The 14,075-nt window shown below is 43.5% G+C and overlaps 1 protein-coding gene across 1 annotated transcript in view; it reads left to right on the top strand.

Moving 5' to 3' along the window:
• DRAM1 (DNA damage regulated autophagy modulator 1) overlaps positions 1-14,075 on the top strand; it is a 43,291-nt gene that overhangs the window by 10,627 nt on the left and 18,589 nt on the right. The window contains exon 2 of the mRNA XM_059681844.1: positions 10,874-10,941. Within this exon, the coding sequence (XP_059537827.1) occupies positions 10,874-10,941 (68 nt within the window). The remainder of the gene's footprint in view (positions 1-10,873; positions 10,942-14,075) is intronic.

The raw sequence follows: 14,075 nt of genomic DNA, 5'->3' as shown, positions 1-14,075 counted from the left end.
ACTAATTCTTATAACGTACAAAATTCATTATAATGAACACTTCTTATAATGAACAAAAAAATGAAAATGCAAAATTCTTAAAATGAACAAAAATCTGAAAATAATTCAGGTGCTGATTTTTAAGGGAGGAGTACATAATTTTCCAATACTGTTTTGTGATTGCATGATACGAAGTCCTTGATTTCACATTTGATTTTTGAAGGGGGATAGGAAAAGGGTCATTTCTGCAGAAATGTTTTAACTTCAATTTTCCAAATGATAATTCTTAATCTATGTGTAAGGATATTGATATTGTTTATTGTCTGTCTCTCACACAAAAGTTCCATGAGGGTAGAGATATAGGGTCTGTTCACTGCTGTCTCCCCAGCATTTACGACAGTGCTAGACACATAGGGGATGTTGAGTAAATATTGACCGAATCCTAAGATCACTTACAACAGAAGGGCCTACTTTATTTATGCCCATTTTATTAATCTGGTCAGCTTCTCTTCAATTGTTAACTGATTCTGCCAGCATTCACTGTTTATTAACTTTGATTGTGTTTCTATCTCTTCTCTGACCCCATTTCTACTGACTTCATGGAATTCTTGATATTTTACAAGGTTAGCAACTTTGGAATCATTCTGACTATGATAAGCCACTCTCTATTATATCCTCTACTTTGGCTGTGTCTCATGCTTCCAAAATATTCTGAGTCCCTTGACTTTTAAAGTTTTGCCAATTCTGCATCTTGGTTGCTTTTGAGTAGCCTAGTCTCACTTTTTGTCAAGTGCTGTTTGCTGGATTGAGTGTGGTCTTTGGTCACTCCCATTGTTCCTCCTCATGACCACAAACCCTGTTCAGTGATTGGTGGCAGAAAACTGCATCACCTAGTAAATATTCACCATGTTGAATGTTTACAACATTTGGTAATCATACTGGGAGGGAATACAGTGTGTTGGATAAAGGAGCAACTTTAGAGCAGACAGCTTTGGTTACAATACAAGTCTACCACGTGCCCCAGCTATGGGACTTTGGACAAGTTACTTCTTTCTGCTTCCCTGTGGTTTAAGAATAGCACCTCCCTCATGAGTTAACACATGAACCCACTTAGAACTCATTAACACCCTGGTCCAAGGACATAATAAATTCTCTGTAAGCAATTGCTATTAGTATTATCAAGGGACAAGTCCACATTGGTCTGGATAGATGCTAGTGTTAAGTAGGACAGGATATTTGGTTGAGTCTGTTTTATAAGTGATTGGTGTATTTGTGCACATAACAGAAACTTTCTTAACAAAATTCAACTTAATGAATTTGCTGGTTTAACTGATAACCTCATTCTCTGAAAAATACACGGACTAAAGCCAGTGGACCCTGAAGACCACGCCCAGTGATGGCCACTCGGAGCTACTTGCTTGCTTCTTTCACCTGTTTCTTTGTACCCTTATCGAACGCCAGCTGTGTTTGTTCCCAAAGTGTTTATGCCAGTTGTATTTTTTTATTGTAATGGTGTGCTTTAACTCAATATAAATAAATTGTTGGTCTGTCAATGCAGAAAGAGAATCGTAGTTTCTAAGAAAACTCGGTTGAGTGTTTTGGAAAGATTCAAAAGAGACTGCAGTTTGTTCACTAGTGTTTCTGACAAATGTAAGGATTTATAAAAACTGTAAAAAAACAACACTAATCCCAGCTGGTGTTGCTCAGTGGTTGAGTGTTGATTTATGAACCAGGAGGTCAGGAGGTCACAGTTAATTCCGGGTCAGGGCTCATGCGCGTGGATTGCGGGCTCAAGATCCACAGTTAGTGGGTGGGCAGGAGGCAGCTGAGCAATGATTCTCTCTCATCATTGATGTTTCTATCTCTCTCCCTCTCCCTTTCTCTCAGAAATCAATAAAAAACATATAAAAAAAAACCACAAAAAGGATTCTGCACTCAAATTGCTTCAAAAGTGTCTTAAGATTTTTCTTAACTTTAAAGAAACGCAAACAAAATGAGATGATTGAGAGTAAGAGTGGTGTATATATCAGAAACACACACATTGGATTTATACTCATGTAACAGTCTTGGCCTACATTAACAAATAGGCAAGTGAATGTATAATTCTATGCTTATGGTGGGTATGTATCCATATACTTTTTGATGACTTCCTGCTTAAACTGACTTTTTGATTACTAACTACAATGAATTTCAGGCAACAGTGACCTTTGCTTTCCTGTTCAACGGTAACAATGGGGTCCGGAAAATAAATACCCAGAAAATGAGGTTTGTGTACAGAGAGCCACATATTCTGAGGTGATGTTAATGCCATACAGTGCAGTGATGATTATCCCCTAGTGTTTCTAAGCCATAATGTCGTGAGGACCAAAAGGCAGGCATGCCATTTAAAACATTTAGCTAAGAAAAGTATCAGTCTTTTAAATGATAATTTATAGTGTACTAGAGGCTGGGTGCACAAAATTCATGCCCGGGGAGGTTGAGGGGGGGTTCCCCTCAGCCCAACCTGCACCCTCTCCAATCTGGGACCCCTTGGGGGATGTCTGACTACCGATCTTGGGGATTGGGCCTAAATCAGCAGTCGGACATCCCTCTCACAATCCGGGACAGCTGGCTCCTAACTGCTCATCTGCCTGCCTGCCTAATCACCCCTAATCGCCCCCCCCCCACTGCCAGCCTGATCATCCCTAACCACCTCTGCCTGCCAGCCTGATTGCCCCTAACTGCCACCCCCTGCCAGCCTGGTTGCCCCCAACTACCCCCCCTGCCAGTCTGGTAACCCCCAACTTCACCCCCTGTCGGCCTGGTCACACCTTACTGCCCCTCCTGCCAGCCTGGTCGTCCCCAACTGCCCCCCTTTGCTGGCCTGGTCACTCCTAATTGCTCCCCCATTCTGGTCACCCCTTACTGCCCCCCCACCAGCCTGGTCGCCCCCAACTGCCCCCCCTGCTGGCCTGGTCGCCCCCAACTTCCTCCCAAGTCAGCCTGGTCGTCCCATACAGCCTGCTGTTCAGTCGTTTGGTTGTCCCTCACTAATCCCCCTGCCGGCCTTGTTGCCCCATGCAGCCTGCTGTTTGGTCATTACTGTTACTGTGATGGCATCCCGGACAATTTGCACATTCCTCTATTATTAGTATAGATTATTTTCTTAAGAAAACATGACCCAAATTATTTAATTCTAAGAAAAGTATAGCCTGGCCAACATGGCTCAGTTATTGTGTCAACCTATGAACCATGAGGTCACGGTTCAGTTTCGTCAGGGCACATGCCCAGGTTTTGGACTCGATACCCAGTAGGGGGCATGCAGGAGGCAGCCAATCAATGATTCTCTTTCAAAATTGATGTTTCTCTCTCCCTTTCCCTTCCTCTCTCTGAAATCAATTAAATATATACATATATATATGTGTGTGTGTGTGTGTGTGTGTGTGTGTGTATATATATATATATATATATTTTTTTTTTTTTTTAAAGAAAAGTAAATGACAAAATTCAAGATCCCAAATCTCTACAGCTTGAAAATTAATGGAGGTGATGGATGCAGCATTTGGCTTCTAAGCAAGCCAACAGTAAATTTTGCCTCTGTTCACTTTTTAAATTTTCCATTGTCATTTGATTACATTTCAGTTTTCCCTCACTACGTTAAGTAGAATTGTGAACATTTTTCTTTTATTATTCTGACTTTTAAAAATGCATTACAGTATTGCTTCAAAAGTCTTCACTGATTTGAGCTGACAAATTTGAATATAATGCCTCAAATTTAACTTAAAAAAAGTGTTCACTTAATAGTTCTTTTTACCTGACAGTAATTGCATTGCGCTCCATAAAGAGCATGCATCGTAGAGTTATTGCACGTGAGGACAACTTACTGATGGCTCCAGAAGGAAGAGCTGATGCCAAGCTGCTTGTAAATATACAATGCTGTAAACTCATATGGAAATATGAACATTATGAGAAGAAATGGAATAGGGCATGGCAGAGAAGAGTTCCTAAGTTGTGTCCATTGAAAGTAGACAGCTCTCCATGCATGTCTTGGCTTCCCCATTAACTATCTGTGTGACCTTGAGTGAGTTACTCTTCTAATAATAAGTACTTTCCTTATAATGTAAAGGCCAGATGAGATATGCCTGGCTGAGTGTAAGCACTGAGGAAGTGTTAATTGTTTTTTCTTTTTCTTTCTTTATTTTTAAAATATATTTTATTGATTTTTTTACAGAGAGGAAGGGAGAGGGATAGACAGGTAGAAACATCGATGAGAGAGAAACATCGATCAACTGCCTCCTGCACAGCCCCTACTGCCTGCAACCAGGGTACATGCCCTTGACTGGAATCGAACCTGGGACCCTTCAGTCTGCAGGCCGACACTCTACCCACTGAGCCAAACCAGTTAGGGCTTTCTTTTTTAATATAGCAAGTCTAAGTAGGATGGGTTTCTAGCGACTTCCCTCAAAAAACTTCACGAATTACCACCTTCCTCTTCATCACCACCCTGATCCCAGCCACTATCATCTCTTTACAAATTCTTACTCAAATCCAGGGAAATATATTCATCCTATCTAATAAAAGAGAAACATGGTAATTAGCATACGACCGCTACCCTTCCCATTGGCTAATCAGGGCGATATGCAAATTAACTGCCAGCCAAGATGGCGGCCGGCAGCCAGGCAGCTTGAAACTAACATGAGGCTTGCTTGCTTCAGTGACGGAGAACTCCAACGTTCCCCGCCTGCCGCTGCAGGCCTCTGAGCTGCAACTCTAAGCAACTATGTTACAATTGTAGAAGCTAAGCAAAACCCCAGAAACCTGCTTTAGTCCTCCGGGCTTCAGCCAGCAGGATTGCAACATTGTTTCAAATACAGAAGGTAAACAAAGGCCAGAAACCTAAGAGCTGGAGCCAAGCCTCAGAGCTAAAGCTGGCCCAGAATAAAAAAAGAAAAAAAGAAAAAAAGGAGCGGTTGAGAGCTTCAGTCACCCGCTAGCCTGAAAACAGCCCTCAGCCCCTCACCCAGACTGGCCAGGCACCCCAGTGGGGACCCCCACCCTGAAAGGTGTGTGACCAGATGCAAACAGCCATCATCCCCTCATCCAGGCTGGCCAGGCACCCCAGTGGGGACCCCCACCCTGATCCAGGACACCCTTCAGGGCAAACCAGCCGGCCCCCACCCATGCACCAGGCCTCTACCCTATATAGTAAAAGGGTAATATGCCTCCCAGCACCGGGATCAGCAGAGCCACGAGGCCTCCCGGCACCGGGATCAGCGTGACTGGGGGCAGCGCCCAAACCCCCTGATTGCCCTGTGGCTCTGTGTGTGACAGGGGGCAGGGCCACAACCTCCCTATCCGCCCTGCTCTGTTTGTGACAGGGGAAGGCACCCCAACCCCCTGATTGGCCCTGCTCTGTGCGTGACAGGGTACGGAGCCCCAACCCCCCTGATGGGCCCTGCTCTGTGCGTGACAGAGGGCAGCGCCCCAACCCCCTGATTGGCCCTGCTCTGTGCATGACAGGGGGTGGCGCCGCAACCTCCCCATTGACCCTGCCTTGAGTATGACAGGGGGTGGTGCCCCAACCCCCCAATCAGCCCTACCCTGAGCGTGACTGAGGGTGGCATTGCAACCTTCCAATCCGCCCTGCTCTGTGCATGACAGGTGGCGGCGCCCCAACTCCCCAATTGTCCCTGCTCTGAGCCCGACCAGGGCCTGCACCTAGGGATTGGGCCTGCCCTCTGCCACCCGGGAGCAGGCCTAAGCCAGCAGGGCGTTATCTTCCGAGAGGTCCCAGACTGCGAGAGGGCACAGGCTGGGCTGAGGGACCCCCCCCTTACCTCCCCCCCCCCACGAGTGCACAGATTTGTGTGCACCAGGCCTCTAGTTTATAATAATAAAAGCGTAATATGCTAATTAGACCAGACATCCTTCTGGACGACCTTCTGAATGAAGCCCGGGCTGCGAGGGAAGCCCAGGTCCCGGGTGCCAGAGGGAAGCCGGTGCCAGCAGCTGGAGGAAGGAAGGCCTACTCTTGCACCAATTTCGTGCATCGGGCCTCTAGTAAACTTTAAAGAGATATAATAAACAGTTCATAATGGCTGTTCAGAGGCAAAAAAAAGGTAAAATAAAGGGTGGTGCCTCAAATGTGCTCATTTATCATTCAGTCAGGTTACCCCATCCCCATCAGGTAATATGATGGCACTCCTAATGGTCTCCCTGGTCTACACTTGCCTCTCTATAATATTTTCATTACATCCTTTAAAAACATCACCTTTGTAATTACTTCCCTGCTCTCAGCCCTCAACAGCTGCCCAGCATGCCGAGAATAACATTCAGAGCCCTTACCACGACCACGACCCACGGGACTGTCTGTGACCTCCATTCGCACATATGCGTCCTTGCTCACTTCCCTCCAGACACAACCACTTCCTTGCAGTTCCTCTAGCATGTTGCCACCTGAAGGCCTTTGACTTTGCGGTTCTCTCTGCTTTTAATTTTCCTGGCCCAATAGTCCTCTTCATTCAGATCTCTATTCAAGTACCCTTCCCAGAATACCCAGTCTTAGTAGATGACTCACCATCACCCTCTGTCTTCTTAACCAACTTTTCTTCACACTATTCCTCGCTCTGCAACTATTTTTATTGTCTCTCCCCCATAAGAGTATAAGTTCCACGGAAGAGCAGATTTTTTTCTGTTTCATTTACAATCTTATTCATCATGCCTACAAAATTGCCTGCAAATATAGAAAGCAATCAGTAACTATGTGTTGGACCCACGAGCCCTTGAATTTTTTGTTAGATATTAAGTTTCTTGAAGATAGTAAATTATCTTTTCATTTTTGTAGCCCCATCAACTGGCACAGTTCTCAACACTTAGGTAGTGCTTAACAATTTTTACAAAATGTTGTATGAGTACATCCAGAGGAAACTCAGATTGATAGAAGGAAAATTGCATATGGACGGTGTGAGGAAAGAGCAAATGGTTTGCATTGATGAGTAGGAAATTCTTTTCACATTTAAAAATAGTTGGTATGGCTTTAGGGTGCCTCCCACTCTAGAATAACATCTCCAAGTGGAGCTGCCAAAAAGTTAGTCCTAATAATAGGAAGTATCTAATAAAATGTAATGTCTTTTATTACCATACATACTCCTTTTAAATAATTTACTTATTGTGAAGATAAAGGAAGCAATGGTCTCCTTTTCTAGTGGTGTATTAAGTGTTTTTAGGTTCTAAGTCCTGATTAATCTGCCAAACAATAGGCCTGACTAATCTTCCAAGCAAAACACCTCAGTCTGGGCATGCAGATAATTTTGTATCTTGTCATTTCAGTCTCCCCTAATAAACCATGACTCAGGCTTTGGAGTAATGGATCCTATGTGTCCAATGATTAAAAGAACAGCATTTGACCAAGCTTATAGTGTCATTCATGTTTTCTCTGTATTGTTTTCATTCCATTGCCCCCATCAAGTGATTATGCACTGGCTTAACATCATAAATTAGTTTGGAGAAGGATGTTAAACAAATAACTTTGAATTTTCCAGGATGAACTTAACTTGTAGAAATGTAAACAAAGGAAATATAGAAGAAAGCTAATTTCCTAGGCACAATTTACCGTAAAAACTACTTGTGTACACATGACACCCTCAACAGCTGCTAAGCCACATGCAAATAAACAATAAGTTCCTAGTCCCGTTTTAATATTCAGGAAGTGCCTCATTTGCAAGATGATAAGTGAGGAGGTGGATGGGGCTGGGGCAGGGCTGGAACCATATTGCCTAAGCCACAATGGGGGTGCAGAATGCTTCTCCAGCCGGCACCTATGGTGAACCGAAACTGGTACTCAGATGCCAACATGCCTGCCCAGGCACTGACGAAGGGCTACATGGACATTGCCATGCAGTTCATCTCCAACCTGGACATTGACGCGATCCTGGGTGGAGGCTGCAAGTATACATTTCCCAAGGGGACCACAGATCTTGAATACCCTGGAGATGCCAGACAGCGCAGAGTCAGGCTGGACAGACGGAACCTGGGTCAGGAGTGGCAGGCCAAGCACCGGGGTGCCGGGTATGTGTGGAACCGAAGGGTGCTCATTTAGGCGTCACAGGATCCCTCTGTAACACATTTCTTGGATCTCTCTGAGTCGGGGGACTTGAAGTATGAAGTCCACTGAAACCCAAGCTGGACCCAACCCTGATGGAGATGACAGAGGCAGCCTGAGTCTGCTGGGCCTGAACCCCTGTGGCCTCTACTTGTTCCTGGAGGGGGAGCCCACATCGACCATGGCCATCATGAGAGCAGAGCTTACCTGGCACTGACCAAGACCATCAGTTTCTCTTCCTTCCTTCCTTCCTTCCTTCCTTCCTTCCTTCCTTCCTTCCTTCCTTCCTTCCTTCCTCCCTCCCTCCCTCCCTCCCTCCCTCCCTCCCTCCCTCCCTTCCTTCCTTCCTTTTCAGAGAGGGAGAAAGATAGATAGAAAACATCAATGATGAGAGAGAATTATTGATCAGCTGCCTCTTGCACAACCCTCACTGGGATCCAGCCCGCAACCCAGGCATATGCCCTGACCGGGAATCAACAGTAACCTTCTGGTTCATAGGCTGATGGCCACACAGGCCAGGTGTGAGACCATCAGTTTCAATGATGCCATGGACAGCGCCAGCCAGCTCACAAATGAGGACACACTGACCCTTGTCACCACTGAACACTCCCACATCTTCACTTTTGGTGGCCCGAGGTAGATGCCCTTGTGAGCACAACAGGGTGCTTAGTGGGCACGAGGAGGAGACAGGAGCCAGTAATGAGAAGAAGGCAGTGACAGCTCTATCTTTGGGCTTAACTTTTGCTAGAAAATTCATTCTCACAGGGAAGTCAAGCCTCCCAACCCAACTCCCACCCCCCATTGACTTCCAGGCTTTCTTGGCCCAGTTCATCATGGAGGTGACCTCATTACCATGTGTTGGTTGTACTGGTTACATCGGGCTGCCCCACTCACACCAGTGGTCTACTAGTTGGTCTTGACCCCACACAGGTAGGCTGTGGCAGTGTTTGTTCATGTTGCATGTCTTGGCCAGAGCCATGTATGGGAATTGATCCATGGCCTGGGGTTATCCCAGGTCCTAGCTTGCCATTCATCTGTTCCTTTAAGATCTGAGCTGCTGTCACCATGGACACCCCCATCCCATCCCCCAAGAAGATAATGAGGTTCTTGGCAGCCATCTGGGTGGGCTGCAGCTTCTCGGCGATGTCCAGGGTCTGGGCTGTGTGGTAGTTCCAGAAGGCTGGGTCTTCCTCCTCAATGGGAGGATGCCCAGAGCCATAGCCTCAGGTCCAGCAGCAGCAGCCAGGCTCCCCGTAGGCCTGTGGGACCATGGGAAGGTGGCGGAGCTGGAACTCCAGACGGGCTGGGACCTGGTGAGGCTGGGCCTTGGGCAAGGCTGAGACACCAGAGTGCCAGCTGCAGGGCAAACTCTACTCTTCAAATATTGAGTGTTTACAAAGGCTTCTGCTTTCCGCACACACAGGCTTCTTGTGGAGTTCTTCAAACACTTTGAAGTGTGTCTCTTCAATGTGATCCGTCTTTCAATCCTTAATTTCAGACCTGTTTTAAAACATGGGGACACTCAAGATGGGTACAAGTTGTTTTATCTTGGGAGCTCTTTTGTCATCAGTTTTCAACTGTTGCTTTACACGGGCAGCTTGACAGTGTAAAAATTCAAACCTTGGCATTGATCAGTAGAAAACAGAACCTTTCACCCAGCTAGTGTTGCTCAGTGGTTGAGTGTTGACCCACAAACCAGGAGGTCACAGTTCGATTACTGGTCAGGAGATGTGCAGGAGGCAGCCGATCAATGATTCTCTCTCATCATTGATGTTTCTCTCTCTCTCTCTTCCTCTCTCTGAAATCAATAAAAACATATAAAAAGAAAACAGAACCTGTTGTCCATGTTTTTCTTCCCTCTCAGGTGTGCATCTCCTAAACTATAACGGTTCCCAAAGGACTTGCAACCAGGGGAGCAATGGGCAGCAGCCGCTTGTCCTGATCTAACCCCCGGAGCCTGTCGCCAAGGCCCCCTTTTCTCTGACTCTGCAGTGAGCTGACAGCAGTCGCACCTCAACTCACTTCTTTCCCATTGGTTTCTAGAGAACCAATGCAGCCCTGCCGAGGCTCTCTCCTGTTGCTTCTTTTATCCTAAGCCCTTTCTTGCGTCACTGTCTCTAGCTTTAATAAATGTACTCTCAAAATCACCTGGAAAAAAGGAAAAGAAAACAACTGCCAAACACGACTTTCCAGCTCATTTAATTACTGAATTGGTAGACTGCACCTGAAAAGTGTTTTATAGAGGTAATTTTCTTATTAAAATAATTTATCACAATTACTATACACCCTAAGTATACTATTGTTTCCATAAAGTAGTGATAGGTATCAATAATATTGCTCAGTTTTTCATCCTTATATTTACAGCACTGTAAACTTGTGCAAAAATCAAATTGTTAAAAAATGTAGTGTGTTTATGTGTATTTAATATCCCAATGATATAGATATTTCAAATGTGATTTTAGACCATCATACCCACCCCTCCAAAATAGTTACATTCAGTTCTTCACTAAGAATGGACACATATCCATCAAGTTTATCGAGCTGGATTATTTCAGAAATACCACCACCATTCACTTTCAGCATTTCTTCGTTTTTTACAATTAATTAAAAAAAAAAAGGTAGAAAAAAAAAGAATTTTAGATTTTTTCAAAGCCAGAATTAAAGCACTTTAGAACAAAATCAGGACAAATCTTTGCAATTCAAAGTGACTAAAGACCCAGAAGAAACACATCATGAAACCTGCCAGATCATGCCTATCCAGAGGTCTGAACTGGATTCCTTTGTAATAATTTGAATATTTCTTCTCTTTCTCAGTGATACAGGAACAACACCTCCAGAGAGTGGTATTTTTGGATTCATGATAAACTTCTCTGCATTTCTTGGTAAGTACACAAAAATTATTATCAATAAATGAAAAATTCACCATCCCATGTGAAGGAAAATATGTTATTGACAGTGTGTGTATATAATTTTTTATTGTTATTTTAAAACAGACTTTTTATTTTTAGAACAGTTTTAGGCTTCAGCAAAATTAATCCAAAGGTGGAGATATCCCATATAGTGCCTGCTCTGTCTCCCCCATTACAAATTTTTTGATGAGCCTACGTTGACACAAAGTCCATAGTTTATATCAGGTTCATTCTTCGTATGTGTCATTTTTTTTTAAAGTATAACGTTTTTGCCTGGCCATGGCGGCTCGGTGGTTGAGCATCAACCTATGAACCAGGAGGCATGGTTCGATTCCTGGTTGGGGCACATGCCCAGGTTGTGGGCTCTGTCTCCGGTGTGGGGCGGGCAAGAGGCAGTCGATCAATGATTCTTTCTCATCGTTGATGTTTCTATCTCTCTCTCCCTCTCTGAAATCAATAAAGATATATTTTTTTTTTAAAAAAAGGAAAAGCATTAAAAATAAATAAAAGTACAACTGTTTTGCCTGTCCCTCTCTATTGGTCCAAGCAACTGGAATTTTGCTCTACTTTGAAAAACTAATATGACTTGAACTCCAGAGTTATTTATGACCTCATAGAACTATTCTTCAACTTTCCTGGCAGTTTACCATGAGATTATGAAATGAATTTTAAATGTAATTTGATTTTTAAAATTATGATTTATATACAATACATTTGTGTAAGCCAAAGACACCTAATATATAAACTCATGTTTCTCAGAGCATATTCCGAAGGCAGCTTCCATGAAAAGCAGCTGGTGTGCTGGTTAAAATGCAGGTCCCAGGGCTATGCCACAGATGGACACCATCAGCACCTCTGGGAGTGGGGCCCAAGGGCATGTGTTGTGAACCAGCAGTTTAGGGGAGTTGGATTCTCCCTAAAGCTTGGGAACCTCTGGCTAAGGTGTTGTCTCACCTGTTAGAGAGAGAGGGAAGGGGAAGCAGGGCAGTTTGTCTCCAACTAAGGCATGGTTTTCCTTTTCAGTCCCACAAGTGCCCCTGAGGTGCAGCTGATAGGATACAACTCTCTCATGAGTAATTAATGTAATAACGGAAAAGCTCACCACTAGGGAGTGATTCTGGTCTGCAGATGTAACATAGAGAGCTCTCTCTCTCTCTCTCAGTTCTTTTAAAAGCGCCTACCCTACGGAACAAGCAGGTGTTTGCCAGGGACACTTCTGTCCCTCTCTGCTGGTACAGGTGGGAGGGGACAGAGACGCTGGAAACTTTACTTAGTGACTTGGCACCTTTGGAACGTGTTTTATCCTTGGCAGAGAGAAAGTTTCACCCCGTCAACCATTTGTGGTCTTCCCCACCCAAGGTTTTGGAGGTGAGCAAGGGGAGGTAGACACAGTACATCAATCCGAATGCTCTCTTCCACCATCCTTGCCCAGAGTCCCGATTAAAAAGACAGATTATTTTGTCACCAGCAAGTGTTAAATATGTTTTTGCTTTCAGACAAGGCAGAATCCGACACGAAATGTCTTTGTTTAAAAGTTTACAGTAAATGATTAGCTTTTAGCCTGTTTTTATGTTTTAAAATTTATTTTTATTGATTTCAGAGAGGAAGGGAGAGGGAAAGATAGAAACATCAATGATGAGAGAGAATCATTGATCAGCTGCCCCATACCAGGACTGAGCCTGTAACCTGGGCATGTGCCCTGACTGGGAATCGAATTGTGACCTTCTAGTTCATAGGTTGATGCTCAACCACTGAGCCACGCTGGTCAGGCATGTTTTTAAAATTCAGCACAAATATTATGGCCATTACACGATTTCAATACATAGAGAGCACCTTTATTCTTTTAACACATGCATGATCTTGAACTCATGGATGTATTATAATTTATTTAGTTAGTCCCCTTTGTTAAATACTTAGGCTATTTCTGATTTTGGAATTTAAAATGCTAAAATTAATATCCTTTTAAACATATCTTTGCATAATGTATATATGAGTTTCTCTATAAGATAAATTTATTGAATTAAAGGGAACAAAGATCTAAAATTTTGATAGCTGTCCATTTATTCAGCATTCCTTGACTAAGTGCCTACTATGTGAGAGGCTTGTGCTTAGTTCTTTAATCATCAAATTGACATTTTTGAGTAGATAGAAAATGAAAACTTCTGAGTGATAAAAGATACAAGAAACAGAATTAGAGACAAACACAGAAGCAGAAGAAAACTTGTAATATTTATTAGAGCAGACAATAGACTAATGTACATAATGTATAAAAAGCAGCTACAAATTAAAAATGAATAGACCGCATGGCTGGTGTGGCTCTGTGGTTGAGTGTGGACCTATAAACCAGAAGGTCACGGTTTGATTCCCAGTCAGGTCACATGCCTGGGTTGTGGGCTCAGGCCCCAGTAGGGGGTGTGCAGAAGGCAGCTGATCAATGATTCTCTTTCATTATTGATGTTTCTATCTCTCCCTCTCCCTTCCTCTCTGAAATAAAAAAATATACATTTAAAAAAACGAATAGATCAACTCAAGAGAAAATACAAAAGCATTGTAAACATGCAATTTTCATAATAAGACATGCAAAATGACAGTAGGCATGCTGAAATTTGCTTAATCTCACTAATGATCAGAGAAATGCAAAGTAAACCAATAGGTGGCTATTTTTCATTTATTAGATTGGCAATCATTAAAAAGGCACAGGCATACAGAATTGCTTTCAAGCTTTGCTCTGGGAGTATAAATCGCTACAGTCTTGGAACAATTTTGAGATACTTCTTGGCATTTCAGGCACAGTTTTTTGACCCAGTAATACCACTTCTAGGAATTTGTCTTTCAGAAGCACTGAAAGTGTGCCAGAGACACGGATGTTCATTGAACATTGCTTGGAATAGGAAATACACAGAAACAATGTCGAAATCTCTCATTAGGAGGAGAATGAAATAAATGTGGCATCTCACTATATACCAAGATGGGACCTCTAAACATGATGAGATAGACCTATTTGTACTGACATGGCAAGATCTCCATGGCAGAGTGAAAAAAAAAAAAAGCAAAAAAAAAAAAGCAAGTCACAGAACCGTATGTGCACAATAGCATTTATGTGAAAA

Source organism: Myotis daubentonii, chromosome 2 (assembly GCF_963259705.1).
Source record: "Myotis daubentonii chromosome 2, mMyoDau2.1, whole genome shotgun sequence".
In the NCBI taxonomy this organism is placed as follows: domain Eukaryota; kingdom Metazoa; phylum Chordata; class Mammalia; order Chiroptera; family Vespertilionidae; genus Myotis; species Myotis daubentonii.
Note: the sequence above shows the minus strand (reverse complement) of the source record. Positions and strands in the feature narration are given on the sequence as shown.